General features: G+C 35.2%; 1 protein-coding gene across 1 annotated transcript in view; it reads right to left on the bottom strand.

Annotated features, from left to right (window-relative positions):
- Positions 1-16,853, bottom strand: part of LOC131425145 (protein timeless homolog) — a 165,296-nt gene that overhangs the window by 130,447 nt on the left and 17,996 nt on the right. Inside the window, exons 3-8 of the mRNA XM_058586769.1 lie at positions 14,474-14,597; positions 14,130-14,293; positions 13,306-13,456; positions 13,051-13,187; positions 12,889-12,969; positions 7,041-7,147 (exon numbers count right to left, since the gene is read on the bottom strand). Coding sequence (XP_058442752.1) covers positions 7,041-7,147; positions 12,889-12,969; positions 13,051-13,187; positions 13,306-13,456; positions 14,130-14,293; positions 14,474-14,597 — 764 coding nt within the window. The remainder of the gene's footprint in view (positions 1-7,040; positions 7,148-12,888; positions 12,970-13,050; positions 13,188-13,305; positions 13,457-14,129; positions 14,294-14,473; positions 14,598-16,853) is intronic.

The raw sequence follows: 16,853 nt of genomic DNA, 5'->3' as shown, positions 1-16,853 counted from the left end.
ATAACAACTATAATAAGTACCTCTTTTAACAAGTAATGTAATAGTTTTTAAAGCTTGTAGAAAATCCATTACCCAGACTAACAACTGAACTAAAAATAAAACAACTTGTACTAAAATAAAACCATGATTACACCCTTAGCATTGCATTTAAATATTCTCTTGAAAACATTATTGTTAGTTCAGTTCTTTCATAACATTTCATGGATGACAGTTTCACTCAGAGCAAGTTTGATGGTTCTAAATAAAGTTTATGACACATCTGTTGTGTGCTATTTGATTTATTACTTCTTAGATTAAGTGTAATTTGCATTTAGTAAAATTCCATGGCAACCATCTTGAAATTCCACACCGTAGCATTTATTGACATAAAAAAAACTTCAAAAACGAGGAAATATGATGGGCTTTCATGATACATTTTCAGAACGCACGATTTTTACAAAAAAACGATGAATTACCAAAATTTATTTTTACAAATCATGGAGACTTTCCAAATACCGCATTTATTTCAAGGCGATCAGTCATAATTCTTATTTTTATGTATACATTCACGATAAAAATAAAAGCGCATGAAGTTTTTACGCTCAGAAAAAGCTTAAACTCGTAAATAAATTTCTAACATATTCTTACTGATTGCATTCAAACCCGACATGATACATTCAAGGGAAGTGTTATCGAGATGACAGTTTATTCATTGCGAAATTTATTCTATTCGAATAAATTTAATGTTGATCGTAAAGCTGGTTTCAAAATTTACTTGAATTTGGAATTTCAAAAAAGATTCAACGCAGGTTTATACTGATTCTTCACTTTGCTTTATAAATTTTATGAAGAATAGTCCATTTGGCAGGAACATGCTCTTATAGTGGTTTCCAGTAGGCTGGAGTTTAAAGTTTTAATGCAACATCTATAATGCAGTGTTGAAGACATCTACAAGTATTTATTATTATTATTAAAAATGTCACTAGGGAATGATTTTTTTTTTCATTTCAAATGAGGCTTCTTTCCGCCTATCAAATCCAAATTAAAATACTACTCACTAATTTTACTAACTGAAGCGGGGTACAAAAATTGTTTGTTTTTCATTATTTCTTGCACTTTTTCGAATGTCTATTGATTTGCATAACGTGTTTATTATTTTTTTCTGGGTTATTGAAAAAATTGATTAATATTTACAATTATTAGCTTTTATCCACATGATAAATTTTTATTTAAAGTTTCGACACGGCTTGCAAATGGCGATTAGAAAGCATGATACAAAAATGAACGTCGTATCATGATGCCATTGTGACTCTGGGTGACAGATAATGATGATTTCATGACGTAAAGTGATTCCAAGATCACATGTATGTCAATGGTTGGACATAAATCTGGATCCTTTAAACCATGCTTTTGTTGAAACTTTTAGGAATAATTGAGTGCAACCTCCAATCCGTATCATTACTATCTCAAAAGATGTGTCAACTAAATTTCCCCAAGAATACGTCAAGGTTGACAATGAGAGAGAGAATCTAAAATATGATGAACCGCCGCCATAATTTCATCGAATGGGAAATTAATGTACCTAAATGTTACGAAATGTTTGGGAATGTAAATTTGATACACATCGTTATTTTACGAACTCAACCAAGTCGAATGCTCTTTGAAAACCCGTCGGGTCTCTCAGAATGATTGAACGGGTTGCTTTACATAAAAAAGAAAAAAAGTTTCAGTCTATTTGCACAGACTTGTTTTTCTTTTATAACCTGTACTTTTGCTGTATGAATATCGAATCAGTTAAATGTTTTGAACTGGTGATAGAAGAATAGGAAGTTAAGTGGGGTCGAGTCAAGCTTCATAACGTTTTACTGTTCCCTTTGCCAGGTTATGAATAATAACGAGCAGTGAAGAGATTTGCTTGAATTCGCACAGTTGACGTAAACTCAAGGGAAATCTTTTGCCGTTACCTCGATTGTACAGAGGAGAGTGATATAGCAAAATACGTTGCACTGTTTACTTATGAATTTCATAAAGAATCATACAATATTAGACTTGTTATAAAGAGGGTTGGTGCTCGAAGATACTTACTCCTGGATTCAAAGGTCAAGCATTTAATAGTGTGTCGGAGGTTAATCTAAAATTGAACCTACTCAAGGTATGAATATTCGATAGACGGTATACGATTTAAAATAGTTTTGTGAGTCAGATGCGGTGAGAAAATCTGAATTTGTGAAAATCGTTCAAACCTTCTCGAAGAAATCGATGTGAGTTCCAGTTTAAAGCTTTTGACCATTAGTTCCAGTGCTTTAGGAACTGGAAATCTGGATCCGGCATAGTCGAATTGAGTTTGTTTAATTATCAACTAACAAGACCTTCAAATTATGATACTTTTGAGCATAGCTAGATTTTTTTTCTGTTTTGTACAGTCGCTTTAAATGACGTGTTTCAATTTTGCACACTCATCGTACTATAATTCCGGAACCGAAAATTAGATAAAACTCAAAACAAATTTACGAATTCATAAGATCTTTAATTTGAAGTTTGTGAAGATTGGTACAGTCTTCTCTTAGAAATCAATGTGAATTCCATTTTAGAGTTTATGGCAATTATATCCGGTACTTCCAGAACCGGCCGAAGAAAATTTGCATGGTCATCAACTAACAAGACCTACAAAAAGGAATCGCTTTAAATGACGGTTAATAATTTTTAATATATAATGAAATAGGAAACTATATGGCCATAAGATCTTCTATTGGATGTGAAGTTGCCATGCTTGAAAAATCAATGTGAGGACGAACTACATCGAATTGTAGATAGCACTCGAAAAAAATTCAAAAGCAACTATAATTCAATTAAGTGCCCATTTTTGTCACGTACACACATACATTTTCCGACTTAGATGAACAGAATTGATCGGTATGACACTTGACAATAATCAAGTCACTTGACAATCACATTAAAAAACGCATAATTTTTGACATCAGAGAAACATGGGAAATAAGACCAATTAGTGTAATGCCAACTCAGATAAGATTCCCCTACAGCCTACACACTAAGATTTTATTTCGCTGTTCGGTAATTTCTTTGGCGAAAGCTTTCGTTAAACATCAGAAATAACCGAATTTCCGTTATACGAATTTTAGTTTACAAAAATTATGCATGTGGTTTCTGCCGATGAAACGTAGGAAATCACTCCGAACATCAGGTTCGCCGAAACCACGTCTTACCTTCTCAGCGGATTGTAATCGAAAGAGGACGATGTCAATCGCTGCTTGCTCTCGTTCGTGGTCAAGGCTTGCTGCGCAAAATATTGATGGATGCACATGCTTACGCTGACGTAGCTGTCAAGTATAAAACCCTTCAGAGTGTTGTCGTATTTCCATTCCACAAGACAAATTTTTACAGTACGATCAGTTGCACGCTAATTTTTTTACAGAATTCTGTTAAAAAGAGCACAATTGATACGGTAAATATGAATAGTTACCGAGTACGGTAAAAAAACATACCGTCCGCACTGTAAAATAATTTTCGATTACCGAACTTCGGTAAATATAAAAACTTTGAGAGTTTTAAACGCGTGGAATTGAAATCATTCTAAAATTGATTTATCGAGTGAAGATGAAACAGGTAATCCAGCGGCTATAGGAGGAAGGAAGTATTCTTTAATTTACCAATATTCAAATTTTTTAGGTAATATGTTTTTACTGCCGGGAGTATATCCACAGACTAACAGACAGGACACTCAAATTAGATTCTTCAATCATTTTAACGGTCATTTCGAATATTCCTTTATTTGGGACAGTACTCACATGTGTCATGATGGCGCCACGCTACCCTATCAAAAACATCCTGTCTGTCATCTAGACTGTGTTTATTTTTTCATTTACCAACAGAGTTGCCATACATACAGAATTACCTGTATTGTATTGATTTGTTTACGTCCATGCGAATTTCATGCAGGATACAGATTTAATACATATTGCCAAAACTATATACATAATTGTGCCTACTTCTCATCCTCCAACGGAATACAAAATCGAACCCGTTTTGTTACAATATTTACTTACTTCTGGTGTGCCGCCACTTAATTTCGGGTGAAAACTACCAACACAATAAAAAATTGTCTTTATGAACAACGTTGAGTCAAATAAATGGTTATCTTCGCGAAAAAGTTAAATGTATTATCAACGTAATCCAATAATTTATTGTGTCGATTCATTCTCAAATATGTTGATGAAATCAGGCATCCCTGCAAGCAGCTGATCGGTGTTGACAAACGAGGGGAAACCAACTAGTAAAAAAACTTGTACATAACACAAGGGGTGTACAGATAGTAAATAGTTCGCGCAGTACAATATAGGTGGAACTAGTGCATCACGAAAAATTATTTTTAAAAGAATTTACTCATACTGTCATGTCTGTTAGTCTGTGGTATATCCCCGAGTATGTGTCTGAATTACATCGACACGTAAATAACCACATGAAAAAGGACATTTCTCAGCGTCTATCGCACTTTTTGGAAATGCAATGCGCGCTATGCTAATTTTTATTCCTTTAAGCGACATATAATTGAAAACACATGCGACTGAAATGTCCACTTTTGCGGAAACAGTGAACGTTTCCTCACCTAGAGATGAGCAGTTTGAAACTTCGAACTTCGACATTGAAATCAGTGACGAAGAAAATAATACGCTGGATGAGCTCAAACACATTTTAAGTTTGGGTATTTGCCAAATAACGACTGGAGCTAATTTTTTTCACACTTTGCAGTGAAAAATCAAGGAATACACATTTCCAAAATAAAAAAGCGTAATCAATGGATAAAAAGTAGTGAAACCTTTTAAATTGATTTTAATTTCAACCAAAACAAAAAAATACACTAAATTTACTGAATGTTTGGTAGTTGTTTGACAGGTCAACGAAATTTCCATTACGAAACGCTCAGCAACCAATTAAATTACCGAATAGATTACCGAGCGGTCAGCTATTGAAAATTCGGTAAAATATTACCGAATTCTGCGAAATTTTCTAAGTGTGTATAGAAGTTTCAATTTTTTACCCAATTGCCCGATAAACCAAAACGTGCTGATAAAAAAAAACCTGTTTTAATCCACCTAGTGGTATAATGATGCCTTTCTCATATCAATCATACTCTCATATATAATACTGTAGTATTCTTTAAAATAATTTTCTTCGATTCTTGAAAGAATAACCCAAATCGGTTTGTTTGACCGTCTACTGATAAAAACTGTCAATTGGAGTAGTTTTGAGGACGTTTTAGATTTGACGTTTTTTCGCCCTTTTTAAGTGATTTTTTTACTATTATTCGCCCTTTTTTAATGATGGTAAAAAACTTTAACACACTTTACTCTATATTTCCAGAACCGGAAGTCGGAACCGAATGAAAATCGCTGAGAAAAGTGAGAGAGATCCATTTGGGAAAATATGATGCCTCCGGATTCGGAATCCGGGAACCAAGATAGCCGGAATAGGTTTGTTTGGCCATCTACTGATAATGACTACCGATTGAAGTAGTCTTGAGGTAGTTTAGAATTTTGTTTCGTTTTTTGTTTGTTTTGACATTATTTACCCTATTGGTCATCTCTGGGAAAAGTAATTTAAAATTTTAATTTTTACGCTAATCACCCTATAATTCCGGAACCGGCAGTCAGATCCAGATGAAATTCAGCATTTTCGTAAAGGGCCATAAGACCATTTATTTGAATCTAAGTTTGTGGAATTCAGTCGCGCCATTTCTGGAGAAAAGTTAATACACATATTTGCATTTTTCTGCACATTTTATCCCATTACTCCAGAACCGGAAGTCATATTTTAGTATGGGACCTAAAGAGTTTGTTAAAATCTGTTCAACCATCTCCGAAACCGGGAGTCGAGTCCAAATAATATTCAGAAATTTTGTATGGGATCACAAAACTTTTCATTCGAATCTAGATATGTGAAAATCGATTCAGCCATGTCCGAGAAAAATTTGTGCAAAAAAAAAACGTTACATACCCATACGCACAACACCATAACCTTTCTATATGAGAAAGTCAAAACACTTCAAAATTGAGGAACAAAAACAAATACATAAAATATTGTATGCAAATGGTTAACAAATTGTTTCTCGTTTGAAGTAACTTTACTATAATCTAAAACTTTTTTACCCCCCCGTCAAATCTTGTTAGGCACTCTCTACAGAAATGCTACATAATTTGTGCATGATACAAGAGTTATCATATGCAACGAAAAGTTCAATCAGATGAATAGAATGACGGATTCAAGGCCTCTAGCAGTTCATAATAAATGCATAACTTACTGAGCGTCAGGGAACAAAAGATTTTGCATCACGTTGCTATTATTTGGAGCTAGGAGTCTTCACATATTACAAGTAACGGCAATGGCTACATATCCGATGCAGCCACATAATAGAACGTTGCTTCAAAATGCTCATACATAATAGATAACCTTGCCCTGAGTATGAATGTGCCACAGTAAAAGCCGTCTACATTACACAATCTACGGGATGCAAACAAGCAGCTCCGGTATCGTCGATGAAAAGGAAATTTTCCACTCCGACCATGGAAAGATGCCACCGGCCTACATTCCACCGTGTCGACTTCTCTTCCGTGAGTGCGATGGAATTTTTGAAACACCGAGGTTTTGATAATGCCAGTGAATTATGCTCATTGATGGCCAACTTCCTAGATCATACAGAAAATCGTTCCACTGAATATATTTCTGCCAAACTGATCGAACTCGAGGAGAAATCAATAGGGCATTAAATTTTCATGCAAAAGTGTATAAACCAAGCAGCAATATCTGCAAGTGTTTATTGCAAATCACCCTAATAAATAATGCCTCTGAGAGTGAAGCTGGAGTCTTGGGTAACGGATGCTATCAAAGGTTATTTATCAGGATGGTTTTGGATTTGGCGCAACGGATTCCAATATCCTGCATCTGTGATATGGGAATACTGCCATTAACGGAAGCATTCGGTGTGAGGTTTTTCCGTGAGCGCACACGTACTGAAAAAGGGCGCATATAAAAAGACGACCACTTACCTGCCACCTGCGGAAGATTGGCTAAGAAAATCTCCTTCAGAAGCATTAACTCATCTTCTGGTGCGGATAGGGCCGATCCGAAACAATCATCTTCCGGCCACACTTCCCTGCGAATCGAAACATTAAGAAATTGCGGTTATAAAAGGTGAGAAAATAAGGGCTGAATAATTTAAGGTAGTAAGAAAGTCAGGTATGTATGTATTACAAATTTACCAGAATAACCCTCGGATTCGCAAAGCATCAATAAATCATTTAGGTGATTTATTAGAATCTTTATTACATAAATTGTTATTCCTAATTCAATGTTGTTTTTTTGTTACCGAGGAACTGCTTGTGGCTTCGTAGCATTTTTTCAAGTGTGTTGAAAGTACTACACACTACCAACTAATATAGGTGTAGAGCTACTGCCATATATTGAATAATTTATCTATAGACTTATGTAGGATTCCTTCACCTTTCTACTAAATAGTTTAATACGGTGAAGTAAATTTATAACAAAGGAGAAGCAGTCTCAATGTGACACTGCTTACCTAAACATTTTAAACGCCACAGACCAATTTCACAATTACGAAAATAGAAACAAAGAACACTGTTTTTCCTTTTTGTTAACAACATTGATGGCAGAAACCGAAAAAGTTTCTGAAATTATATAGAAGACGTCGACGAAAAAAATTGTCCTCGAGCATGATTCGAACCTGCGTTCTACCAATTAATTATATCTTCAATTATATGAGAATAGCAAAGCAATTCATTTCGCTAAAGACACCAACAATGTGCACTATGTTGAACATGAAAATACACTTTCGGCCAAGACGTAAGCACCCCATGTAAATTTCTAGGCACCTACGACAATCAGCTGGCTACATGTCAACATTACCAGAAAACTGTTCACTACGACAAGCTTTGCTAGAACTGGACAAAAAGCCTTCTACACCCAAGAACAATCAAGACTATTTTTACATAGAGTTTATTCCAGCAAACCGAAGAACATCGACAAACTCAAAGCTAATATACGAATTGCAAAAGCTGAGATAAATGCTGTCCAGTGTTATACAAAATGTCCGCAAAAGTGCTATTTTTATGTATCAAATAAAGGTGGTCAATTAATCGATGTTAAAATACCACTGAATATCCTAAAAACTTGTTTATTTGTGAAAATCGACTGAAAAATGGCAAATAAGCAAAGCAAAGCAAAGTCTTGGTATTATATTCCTTTTGTGAGATTTGACCTTCTGTTTTAACAGACTATACAGCCGATTCTTACATAACCATTGCATGGCTAGTGTGCCGATCCTTCTGACACACACCAAGCATTTTTTCGGATCGGGGCTTGTCCTAATTTTTCTGCAAACTGTTTTAATGTTATTGAAACCGATATTTGACGTTAATTTATGTGTGTTGTCTTACAATAATAGAATATAGTAGGGTGCGACACCGCTCTGGGAGAGAGTTTTGTGCGTCAGTGTGAATTTTTCTCGTGAGACGACAACAAAAAGGTAAGTAAAAAACGTGCCTAATCCACCTAGCCGTGAGATGATACCTTTTTATCAATCAGCATGTGTCTTTCGCGTGAATATTCTTCGTTGTATTTAGTATTCATATTATATTCATGACCGTCGTTTTAAATGAATTGTAATTGAAATTTTGAAACTGCAAGACTGCAACTGCAGAACTTTGTAGATTTTTTGGTATCGTCATCACCTATGACGGCTTGAGTTTTAAAAACTCATCACCCTGTAAGTTCAAAATTGGAAGTCAGAATCGGATAAAATTCATCAATTTTGTTTGGTACTATAAGTTTGAAATTTTATTTATTAGATTCGTTTTGGCCTTCTTTGAGCTTCTCTATTCCCGATACTGCTGGAAACGGAATTAGGGAATCGGTTTAGCCGAAGTTAATTAAATTCGCCTCATGGATTGTTAAACATTTCATTGGATTTTAAATTCTTGAAAATCAGGGTAGCCATCAAAAAAAAATTGTTGGGTACCTACCGGAATCGAAAGCTGATTACCGGTAAAACTGAAATAAGTTTATTTGGTCGTCGACTCTCAAAATCTGTGAACCCGATAAATTTATTTGAAATTTTTTCATTAATCACCCGTATCTCCTGAACAGGAAGTCGGATCTGATTAAAAAACAAGCAGTTTTTATGGGACCTTAAGACCTTTTATTTGAATGTTAGATGGACGAAATCGGTTCAGCCAACTACTATCCAAATGAGTGACATTATTTTAATTTCATTAAATATACCATCCTGTAGTTCCGTAACCAGAAGTCGGATCCAAATGAAATTCAGAAACCTTATATGGGAGCATGAGTCTAAGTTTGTAGAAATTAGTTAAGTCATGTCGAAAAAAAATTATGAAGTTGAAATAAAATTTGCTTATCTCGACAAACTTCTTCGAATGGTATAAGTGTGTAAGAAGTTGTGTTCTTCCAGCATTTTTTGTTGCAAGCAGTATAAACCGATATAAATATGAAATTGTTTTGAATTTGAAAATACTGCTGTCTTTCTAATACATATGTCATGTTTGAACGATTATGTTGTCAAAATCGAAACGTCATGAAAAACGCTATCGAGAAATTTTGTCATTCACAAGCAAAGTTTTTGTTTTTGTAACGATGTAGTTTTGCTTCTTCTATAGAAAGGTATTAGAATTGCTGGAAAAACCGACTTTTGAACGGAGCCTCGGAGACCCATAGTGTTATATACCATTCGACTCAGTTCGACGAGATCGGAAAATGTCTGTGTGTGTGCGTATGTGTGTATATGTGTTTGTGCACTTTTAGAAGATATTTGAACGCGCTCAATTTTCTCAGAGATGGCTGAACCGATTTTAACAAACTTGGGCTCGTTTGAAAGCTACTGTCCGGCCATTGATCGAGTTCAAAGATCAAATGGCTGTGACTTTTGGTTCCGGAGATATGATTGTATAAGTGACGTAACCGACAAAAAGCGTTGAATTTTTACGCGCTCAATTTTCTCAGAGATGGCTTAACTGATTTTAACAAACTTTGGCTCGCTTGAAAGCTGCTGTCGGGCCATTGATCGAGTTCAAAGATCAAATGGCTGTGACTTTTGGTTCCGGAGATATGATTGTATAAGTGACGTAATCGACTAAACGCGTTGTGTTTTTACGCGCTCAATTTTCTCAGAGATGGCTGAACCGGCTTTAACAAATTTATGCTCGTTTGAAAGCTACTATCGGACCATTGATCAAGTTCGATGACCAAATGGCTGTGACTTTTGGTTTCAGAGATATGATGGTATAAGTGACGTAACCGACAAAACACGTTGATTTTTACCGCTCTTATATATATTAGGGTGCCAATATTTTGGGATCACCTCTAATTTCGTAAAGCGCTAGTGCTCAAAAGTTTAAGCACCTCGAAACACCTCATGCAAAATTTGAGCTAAATCGGACATGCGTAAGGGGTGCTGCCCGGCGGTTAAAATTTGAAAATTTTCGATCTTGAAAAAGCACCATAGGGGGTAGTACATGAAATTTCTGAAATCCAAAAATTTTTTTGATGCCAAAAATCTTGAAATTGCATGAAACGTCGAGATTTGGTGTTATCTAAAAAAAAATTTTTTTTTTTAAAAATCGACTTTCTGGGACTTAGAAAAATCCGACTTTCTGGGACTTAGAAAAGTCCCAGAAAGTCGATAGTTTCAAAAAAAAATGTTCGGGATGACACTAAATCTCGACGTTTCATGCAATTCTAAGCCTTTTGGCATCAAAAAGTTTTTTTCGATTTCGGAAATTTCATGTAACCCGGTAGTACACCGGTTTCCGGTCTTACGGCACAATAGATTCCTACTGATTCCAATTCGGATCTGAATTCCGATTTCGAAGTTAGAGAGTGAAGTGTGTTTAAAATTCAAAACCGTCACTTAGAGCGAAACTGCATAAAACGGAAAAATTCTTCTTGATTTAATAGTTTATACCCAAATTATTTTTATTCAAATGTTGGTTTTAGTACGTTAAGCTTCATATTGAAACCATCATTTGACCCTTATTCAATTATAGCGCTTTTTAAATGAAGATCGAGGCCTGCAACAAAAATTGAAGAAGCGTTTATTTTTTAAATTTTCTGGTTCCTTTGATTTTTGTAATTCCTGCGGAGCCAATCATTTTTTTAAGAGTGTGCACTTGATTTGAACTTTCTCTTAGACACCATTTTTTTTAAATAACTATTTATTGGAATATGAGTTAAAATTAAATTATTAAGATTTAAGTTGGGTGTTCAGCCATATATATATATAAAGGGTGATTTTTTAAGAGCTTGAGAACTTTTTTAAACAATAAAACGCATAAAATTTGCAAAATCTCATCGGTTCTTTATTTTAAACGTTAGATTGGTACATGACATTTACTTTTTGAAGATAATTTCATTTAAATGTTGACCGCGGCTGCGTCTTAGGTGGTCCATTCGGAAAATCCGCTTTTTTATCGACAAATTTTGTTCAGCGATGAGGCTCATTTCTGGTTGAATGGCTACGTAAATAAGCAAAATTGCCGCATTTGGAGTGAAGAGCAACCAGAAGCCGTTCAAGAACTGCCCATGCATCCCGAAAAATGCACTGTTTGGTGTGGTTTGTACGCTGGTGGAATCATTGGACCGTATTTTTTCAATGATGCTGTTGGACGCAACGTTACAGTGAATGGCGATCGCTATCGTTCGATGTTAACAAACTTTTTGTTGCCAAAAATGGAAGAACTGAACTTGGTTGACATGTGGTTTCAACAAGATGGCGCTACATGCCACACAGCTCGCGATTCTATGGCCATTTTGAGGGAAAACTTCGGAGAACAATTCATCTCAAGAAATGGACCGGTAAGTTGGCCACCAAGATCATGCGATTTGACGCCTTTAGACTATTTTTTGTGGGGCTACGTCAAGTCTAAAGTCTACAGAAATAAGCCAGTAACTATTCCAGCTTTGGAAAACAACATTTCCGAAGAAATTCGGGCTATTCCGGCCGAAATGCTCGAAAAAGTTGCCCAAAATTGGACTTTCCGAATGGACCACCTAAGACGCAGCCGCGGTCAACATTTAAATGAAATTATCTTCAAAAAGTAAATGTCATGTACCAATCTAACGTTTAAAATAAAGAACCGATGAGATTTTGCAAATTTTATGCGTTTTATTGTTTAAAAAAGTTCTCAAGCTCTTAAAAAATCACCCTTTATATATATATATATATATATATATATATATATATATATATATATATATATATATATATATATATATATATATATATATATATATATATATATATATATATATATATATATATATATATATATATATATATATATATATATATATATATATATATATATATATATATATATATATATATATATATATATATATATATTCCGCAATTCTGAGATTTGTGTAGGGAAGACACCATTTTTGTGCAATTTAAAGCTTATGAGTCACATCGACTAGAAGCAAATGCAAGCAGAAATACATCTACCCTTTTTTAAAATCTTCCTTAAAAACAATTGAACTCTAACCGTGCGAAATAAATGGTTTGTCATAATGAAAAAGTGTACAAAGTTTCATCGAGGTCGGGGTATTTGAAGTTAGATGATACTTATTTCTAGAATTGCTCCCTAGCAAAATTTCGACTTGTTGGACAATGTGTTATGTTTACTTGAAGTTATATAATATTTACTATTATTAATCGAAACAAGGAAACAAATTATATCCATGTTCCAAAGGCTGTTCGTTGTTCAAAAGCTATAATGATGCATTTATTGTAATGTTGAATATGATTTTGCGATGAGCTCAGTGAAATCGAAACGAAATACAGAAATTAATTACACTCACCTTCCAGCTCGCATTAAAATAATTGCATGCTCGTACTTCCCGTCCCGAAGCAGTGAATGAATTCTTATCATACAGTCTCCTCTATGGAAAATACAAATAAAAAATAAATAAAATGCTGTTAAGATGAATTATTCACAAGTGGTAGAGTGAAAGAATTCGCACTTTTGATTGTCGATAGGAGTATCCGAGGCAGCATCGAATGGAATCGGGTGATCTTCTTCAGGTAAAGTAATCTGATTAGCTAGACATGTCGAAACCTCGCCGGCCATTGTTAGCCACAGTTCCTCCAAATCTTCCATCTATTCAATCGGGATAAGACAACACGTCGTAATAGCAATGGTAACATAGAAGGAAAAGTAAAATTAATTACTGTACTAAGAATCTCTCTCGGCGTCGTTGTGTGGAAATTAGACTCACAGTAAACTCCGGTTCCTTTGGTTTCCCAGGAGCTCTGCTTCTTTTTGCCTTGGCGCGTTTCTTACTCTGGACACGCACGGTCCCTTGACAATACTTTTCCAGCATTTTGAAGAACATGTGAGCTGTCTCGATTACATCACGTAGGTAAGCTCTGGAATGTAATTAGAGTGTGAAGAATAGATAATAAGATAAAAACAACCTAAATGTACTACCCCAATTAACTTAATAAAGCTAAGTTGCTCGGTTTATTAGTTTCGTATGTTGGCATTCGATTGAGAATAAGGTCAAAACGCCTTCGTTTTTTAACAACTACAGAACTTAAACAATATCGAAATCATCAAACTTTTGCTTAGTAAATTCAAATGTTATTCTGATCACTATTTTACATGAAGCCCCGGTAAACGACCTTAAAGGGTAGAGCCGGGGTCAAATAACAATATGCAATTCAATTATTTTACATGAAACATTGGCCGAAAAGTCACAAAACGACTGCCAAATCACAATTTATTTTTCGCTTTTTAATAATTCAGTTTTCAGGTATACACTTACACATATCTTTTATCGTTACACACTACAGAAGGATATCTTTATGACCATCGCTTGGCACCGGAGGCAAAATCCGATGCTTTGATTTTTATCAACCAAACGCTTGACATGACTAAATGATTCTTAATATTGTTAAGCCAGTTTACTTGTACAAAAAATCTGAACACGACAGTAATAAACTATTTTCCAAACAATATTTTTTATTTCATGCTAGCCCAAAATTATGTGTCCTGCGTAAATACAATTTCAGTATTCTATTAGGAAAAAACACATCTTACCGAGTACTATTGGCTTCATTGTAGCTTATCAGTAAATGCAGAATAACCTCACGATATTCCAACACGTAGAAAACGTTATTCTGAAGCATCAGGAATAAATCTTTTGCTTTCTCGTCTTGCAGCTTTTGCAATGCTTGCAAACTTTGTAGCATCTCACGATATGCCTGTTTCGCATCATCATCGTAAATCCAAGATAATAACAACGCCAGATATAGGGTTGATACATTACCCAGTGAAGTGTGAGACAAAGCCACGTCCGGAAAAAAGAGTAAGGAGAGAAAGAATTGTATTTTATATTTATTAAATTATTAAACGGATGAGCAGAAAAGAAAACAGAAAATTACCTGTACTGCAACGTGCAGACGCCGGGCCCAAAGGCGGGCACGAGTTTTGTCCGATCCCATCATATCGACATAGTGTTCTATGCGTGTTATAATCCAGTGAAAGCACTGCACACTCAGTGATTCGCTGTAACGAGAGAAAGAGAAACAGATATAGCAGAGAGATACTTTACATGTCATCATTTTTCATCATGAGAACTGCATTTTTACCTTTCTCTGAAGCTAGGATATAGAATTGCTGGCGAAACCAGCTTTTGATCGGAGCCCCGGAGACCCCTAGTGCTGTATACCATTCGACTCAACTCGACGAGATAGGAAAATATATCTGTGCATGCATGTGTGTGCACCTTTCCAAGAGTTTGCTTGAAGCTCAATTTCCTCGAAACGTATTTCAACCAGCTTAGACCCTCTCTGACAGCTACTAATGACATAATCTCATTTAAAAGCTACTATCCAGTTAACTCGTCTGTAATTTGATTCGGAATTCGGTATGATACCCAAATGAATTTCGAATCAGACGCAACAACCGATTCCGAACCGATACGAGTCGGAATCGGTTTTTGAATCTGATTCAAAATTCATTTAGATATCTGAATTCCGAATCAAATTCCAGACGAGTAAAATAGTGAAACATGGTTTCGAATATTCAGAAAATTTCGACCTTTATGACGGAGTGTGCGACGGTAAGCGAAAATAGTTTGATGACAACGAATTGCAATTATTGTTGGATGAAGACGACACGCGAACGCAGCGACAGCTTGCAGAGGCAGTGGGAGATTAACAGCAAGCAATTTCAAAACGTCTACAAGCCATGGAAAATATTCAGAAGTGTAGAAAGTGGACGCCGCGTGAACTGAACAATAAGACCAAGTTTTTTCTAATCGAAAATTTCTGAGCGATTCGAAACCCTGAGATCCACAGCACTTAAAAATCTTGCTGGAAAGCATGTGGAGGTCCTGAATGTTTGAGAAGGACATACAAAAATTATACTTTCATTCTAACTTCAAAGTTGCTCGATAAGTGTTGAGGTATGGCAACTCTTATTTCAATACGACAAGTCTGACATTAGCATGATATAATTGCTTAAATGTGAGTGTTTTAAACCGTATGCAAACTCCGAGCAGTTTTTATTTGTATTTTCTTGTAAAATGTTGTGTGAATTGCTAAATTCAGTTCGGTGTAAAATGGAATCATCTCGAGAAAACTTCCGTGACATAGTTCTTCACGACTTTCGCCTTGGTTTACAGCAACAACAACAAGTGTACCGATCAATTGGCTTCAACTGTTGGAGATTAAGCTTTATCGTGGGCCACCGAATTTAATAATTCAATGATGGTCGTTGTTTTCTTCGAAACGCCCACAAACAGCTGTTGTACCAGAAAACATGGATACTGTGCGAGATCTGATTTCTTGAGACCGACATGTGACTTACCGTGAGATTCAGGCATACCTGGGCATTTGCCTTGTTTTCATTTATGTAATACTGCATAAACATTTAGATGTCGAAAAAATATTGTTCATGCATTTTTTGACAAATGGTCAAAAGAAGCCTTGTGTGATGTGAAAATTTTATCGCGGCGTTTCTAAGGACGTCTATAAGATCAATGGTTAAATGCTGTTTAACCATTCGTTTGTCTGAAGTTTTCGATAAAATCAGAAAAGCTCTGACCCATCGCGTCAAACGAATAACTTTTTGAATCTTATATCCACAAACAAAAAATAAGTTGACTGGTTAACGTTTTTTGACGCTTGAAGAAACGGTTGATGCGCTCAAAACGTTGTGATATGTTCGACTTTCATAGTTGAACCCATCGAACAATGTACTATAAAAGTACTCAAGAGAGACAACACAGCAAGAAGAGAACTTTATAGCAAATAAAAGCGAATGATAATTAAAAGCCGAATACTCGGCACTCGAAGACTAACCTCTGACCTGTTCGTATAGTGACACCGAAACTTCCTTTATATTTTTATTAGTTAAATTATACATTTATTGAAAGATGGCTTTTTGGTCAAATGTTGCTTTACAAAATATTTATTTTGCGTTAAAAGCCTTCATCTTCAGGACAAAAACGACAACAAATATTTTTCGTCATGTTGTCGTTTTTGCCCTGAAGATGAAGGGAAATTCCTTCGAAACGTCGGCTTTTAACGCAAAATAAATATTTTGTAAAGCAACACTTGACCAAAAAGCCATCTTTCAATAAATTACAACAAAGTGGTCGTACCGTCTTCACAATATTAAATTATACAATACAATTAGTATATTGTAAAGATTATAAGTATTGACATTTCTAACAGTGCACAGTGGTCCAGGAAGCAAAATTAGCAGGAAACAATTGTTTACTCTTTTATTATTGGGCTTAGAGATTTGAAGTGTTCG

The sequence above is a fragment of the Malaya genurostris genome, chromosome 1, assembly GCF_030247185.1.
Source record: "Malaya genurostris strain Urasoe2022 chromosome 1, Malgen_1.1, whole genome shotgun sequence".
NCBI classification, from domain to species: Eukaryota; Metazoa; Arthropoda; class Insecta; order Diptera; family Culicidae; genus Malaya; species Malaya genurostris.
This window is presented reverse-complemented; position numbering and strand designations above follow the sequence as displayed.